The sequence below is a fragment of the Triticum urartu genome, chromosome 7A (genome assembly GCF_056163025.1).
Source record: "Triticum urartu cultivar PI428250 chromosome 7A, HENAU_Tu73, whole genome shotgun sequence".
NCBI lineage: Eukaryota > Viridiplantae > Streptophyta > Magnoliopsida > Poales > Poaceae > Triticum > Triticum urartu.
Genome location: NC_141879.1, coordinates 157143745 through 157148555, shown reverse-complemented (window position 1 = coordinate 157148555; position 4811 = coordinate 157143745). Strand labels below are relative to the sequence as shown.

The following is a 4811-nucleotide window of genomic DNA, read 5'->3' as shown; positions in this document are numbered from 1 at the left end:
TTGCGCACCCCCGGTCACGGTAGTTCTTTGTGATGGTGTCTTTGTGCAGTGTCACGAAAGGATCTAGCACCTTTAGGTGTTGTAGCACTACTAAGTTTGTTTAGTCAAAGTCGTTGCATCGACCCGAGTGGTGCACAAGCAATTCCATCTGGCCGTTGCTGTGACCTTCTCCTCTGAGCCTGCCGATGTGCTTGTTGACGGGCAAACCAACAATAGGGTTTCCGATGCCTAGATAATTCTCAAAGAAGATGCACTATTGGGTCAGATACCCCTGGACGAAGCTTCCATTCGGATGGGACATGTTACAAATGAATCCTTTGATGACCCTATTCATTCTCTCGAACAACATCATGCTGTGCAGGAATGTCAGCCTGAGGTCGATGATATCGTCCACAATGTGGACACACAAATGCAACATGATGTCAAAGAACGCGGGCGGGAAGTATATCTCAAGCTCATTTAGTATGACAACAATCTCTTCCTGTAGCCTTCGAAGCTGCTTCACACTGATCATTTTTCGAGAGATGACATCGAAAAAGTTATAGTGACCAGTAAGCATGTCACGAACATGCTTGTCCATTATCCCTCTAAGTGCAATAGGGAGTATCTATGTCATCATCACGTGACAGTCATGAGACTTCATCCTGTTGAACCTTTTTTCTTGGTTTCTAGAAATCTACTTATCTTCCCACAGTAACCGGAACTAACTTTGATTCCGGTTAGGCACTTGAAGAATTGATCAATCTCCTTTGGACTTAAGGTGAAGCAAGAGGGGGGGGGGGTAAATGATGTTCTTCCTTCTTGTTGACTTTTTGCCCCTGTCTTTCGTCTTTGTATCCGTCTCCGTCTCCTGCTCCGACTTAGGGGGTCGTCCTATGTGGAGATCTTCCCTAATACGCAAAAAAATCGAAGTCTCTTATTGCCTTTGGCCCATCCCTTGCACGACCACCAGCCCAAGGTGGCGCGACTTTGCCCCCACAACCCCCTGACAAAGCTCATGTAGCCCCTAGCCATTTCACGCGGCCACCAGATGCATTGTCCCCGTGCCTTGTGCACGCGCGCCGGCGGTGACCATCGTTTGACCGGGTGGGCCCCCATTGACAGGTGATTAGCTTAAGGCTAATCTCCTATTAGCCCTAACCCTCTTACCTAGTTTATATCGTTTACATCTTGACTTGCCCTACAGTGTCATTGGATATCAGTCTAGGATTTTCATATAGCAGTTAAGGAATTCCAAAGATATAAACTAGGCAAAAAACAAAGAATACTAAATTTCTACTTCATTCCTCCTTTCTGTCGCTTGATTGTTGGTCCCAAATTTGGATACTAGCATGGCGATCAGATCGATAACGCTGAGCCATAAATTATTCCGTACCATAGATTTGGTCGCCCATGATCCACGTGCTCAGAAGCCTATCCTCGGCGTCGGGGCGCCCACCATCTGATGTGGAAGAGGTTTGACTTGTTGCACCACAAACGGGAGTGGGGGTGGCAGAGTAACGGCCTCATCGGAGGAGGGGAGGAAAACCTACCCGTATGGACAATACTACCAAAGGACTTTTTTCTAGATAATATTAAATGGATTAAAATTTTATACTAGCAAAATAAATCAGTAAAATCCCCCCAAAAAATCAATGAAAACTACTCCGTCCGTCTGACGTTTTTTTGACTCTAGTGTAGTGTTGAAAAACGTCTTACATTATGGAACGGGGGGAGTAGCTGTGTGCTCCATTGCTCCTGATAGGTTTTTTTTCTTTTTTGAGAGAATTTTGCTCCGGGTAGTCTTTTTTTAAGGGAATTTGATCCTGATAGCTGGGGGCAGATATGGATAGCTGCGCAACGTTCGGGCCGATCACGCGCGCAGCTGTACATTAAAACGGCCCAGATCGAGAAGGAATTGCACGCGCCCATCCACCGCTTATCTGTCACACTTATATACGCTTAATAAGAGAAAGAAGGGGGGAAACAAATCAAAAAATCACGGCGTCTGTTCCCTAAAAAAAAAATTAAGTTCACGGCGTCTGTCGCTATCCGCTCACCTAATCCCCCCGTCAGGAGGCGGAACGGGTATAAATAGGGGGGCCGCATCTCCACAGAACCTCACAGCGATCCGTTCCGGAAGATCTCTCGCCTCCCGGCCCCTCCTCCAGACGGAATAGCTGATTGGCCGCGTTCCGCTCCGCTCGCTCTCCGCGATGCTCTTCGCCGCCGCCGCCGCCGACCTCGGCCTCCGGACCCTGATCGCCGCCGACAAGGACGTGAACCGCAACCACAACGTTGCCACGCGCACCATAGCCGCCTCGCGCCGCGCGGTCTGCTCCCCCGGTGGCGGAGAGCGCGATCCGGAGGTCTTTCAGGGGGAGGATGGCTGGGATGAGGGCGAGGGGGAGGGCCGCGGGTGTTGGGTGACGTACGGGTGGCGCCGGCGTCGCCTCCACCGCCTCCCGCCGCTGATCCCATCGCTGCGCCGGCCGGGCAGCTCGCCGTGGGCGCTGACGCGCACGCGCACCGCGGACGGGCGTGTTGTGGTCCTGCGGGAGTCCGCCCCGCGCCGGGGCCGCATCGTCGCTAGGAGGATGGACGGCCGCCTCATCCTCGACCTCGTCGACAGCAGCCCGGTGCCCCCGCGGCCGAGACAGCGCCTGGCGCATCCTTCTATCGTGCAGGAACCCGACAACGTGCCCAACACAGACGACGCAGAAGCATCAGACGCGGAGGAGGAGGAGGAAACGGCGAGCGGCGCCGACATTATGAACCCCCGCGGCCTTGACGTGCCAGCCGCTGTGCGGGCGAAGATAGTGGCGTCGTCATCTCCGGTGGGCTCGGCTTCGCCTGTCCCAGCGATGGGGTGCTTCGAGGCCGTGATCCGCACTTCCCCGCTGCGCAAGGTGCCAGTGAGCATGCCTAGGATGGTGCACTAAGATTATATGAGATCATGGTACCAGACCCCAAGTCATTTGAGATTCAAGAAAATCTAGGGGAAAATTTCCCAGTCGTATGTAGAACTCCTTTGTCATTAATATTGTGCGTAGAAGAATTATCTGTAGCCATCTTTGGAGAAAGAAATCTGTACCCAAAACCGTATGATCAGATCAGATGAACCAGTTGTTTCATGGAGAGAATACATGCATTGTCCAAAAGAGAAAGATATGCTCGAACTAGGGTTCTAATGTGCAGTACACTGCACTAAACTTTTGTGGTCGAGTACTCTTTGTGATCAGAAAGGCAGACCGCGGTCTCCCTTAACTCAATGGCGCAATAATAATTTGGATATGTGTGGACGAGCGGTAATTAATTTCCTCCCAATCGATCGTTGCACCGCAGCTGGCAGTGGCTAGGGCGGTAATTAACTCCACCAGTCTGTTGCTGACTTTACCTCCGGCCGAGAAACTTACGGGTGACAGCCGGCTCGCTCACAATGAGAGAGAAAACAAGTCGATGACAAGCCGTTACTAAGTTGCCTTGTGAATTAATTAAATTTGTTGCTTGTTGCAGTGGCAGTATGTGTAAGTTACTTGTTGCAGTGGCAGTTTCTGTAAGTTACTTGTTGCCACACTAGCAGATTTTGGTTGCATGCACGCAGATGAGTTGTATCCATGGTTTCACATCTGGCTAGACAACTGTGGCCCATCTCGAAGCTTCCTTATGGCTTATGTGCTCCGTTGCTTCGCCCCGAGCTGGGAACACATTAAACATGGGCTTGATCTTCTGAAACATGGTGTGATTTGTACAGTGTATAATGGTCGGAGAATAAATATTTGCATCTATAAAAAGGAATAAATATTGGGAGTCTATGATGGCCAAAGAATGAATATTGGAGAGATAATTGAATTCCAAGGAACCCCTGTCTAAAAATTGGGAAGAAGATTCGATCATGATTAAAATGGGTGTATGATAAGTTTGTGATTGGGGGGGGGGGGGGGGTATGGAATGGAAACTTGGCGAGACATGTTTTTTTTCCTCGTGACATAGAGAGCGGTTCCTTATTATGCAACTCTCGACTCTTGATGATGACTTTCTGGTCTGATATGTACGTCGAGAGATCTTGTTGCTTCTTGGGCGGAGTGCTTTCATACATGCTTTGCATAGAAAATCGGCAGAAAAAAGACACGAGGCAGCACAACGGTGCTACAAATGGAGAAACAATTTTTTGCAAATTGATTTGGCATGCCGATGTTCTCGGAGTTTTTTTTCCTTGCTGATCCATGATGATGAGCTTACCAGTCCAAAAAAAGAGAGTAAAGCATCATCCTGATGTTCTTCCAACATGTAACATTTCTGGCACGTAGGATGAAGATGCCTTTCATGCTCTTGTTAATTTCACTAAAGAACGCACCATGGATTCCGGTCTCCATGATGTTTTGGAGTTACCAACAAAAGAGAATGAATATCGTCCAAGCTTGCTTGCTTAATTTATCGAGTCATGTTGACTATCTATGTGCTTGTATTCCTTGGAATGACGTGATTCTGGCGATGGTAAATTTGCCAATGGCGATTGGGTCATCTTCTTGGACAATTACTTTTCAGGTTCTTGTGGAGCTTTCACATGGCAATATTCTGGTTATCATGGTAAGAGGAGATAGTTCTTCTTTGTGCATCTCATTGGTGTCTTGGACGATACAGAGATGCATGATACTCCCTCTACACTATAATAGAGTGTGCTCCCCTGTCTCCATCGTCACTTCATCTATTGTTGTTCCAAGCAGCAGAACGATTGCCTCGTACGCAAGGGCTCCCATCAACTAGGGTTTCTCTTGCCTCCTGTCGGCGCCGCCACCGGTCTGCCTCACCTCCTATGACCTTAGGGCCAT

The 4811-nt window shown here is 49.2% G+C and overlaps 1 protein-coding gene across 1 annotated transcript; it reads left to right on the top strand.

Moving 5' to 3' along the window:
* The first annotated feature begins 2046 nt into the window (after positions 1–2046).
* Positions 2047–3114, top strand: LOC147958722 (uncharacterized). Its single transcript, XM_087537032.1, has one exon. The coding sequence runs from the start codon at positions 2196–2198 to the stop codon at positions 2919–2921; it is 726 nt and encodes a 241-aa protein (XP_087393158.1). The 5' UTR covers positions 2047–2195; the 3' UTR covers positions 2922–3114.
* The last annotated feature ends 1697 nt before the right edge of the window (positions 3115–4811 follow it).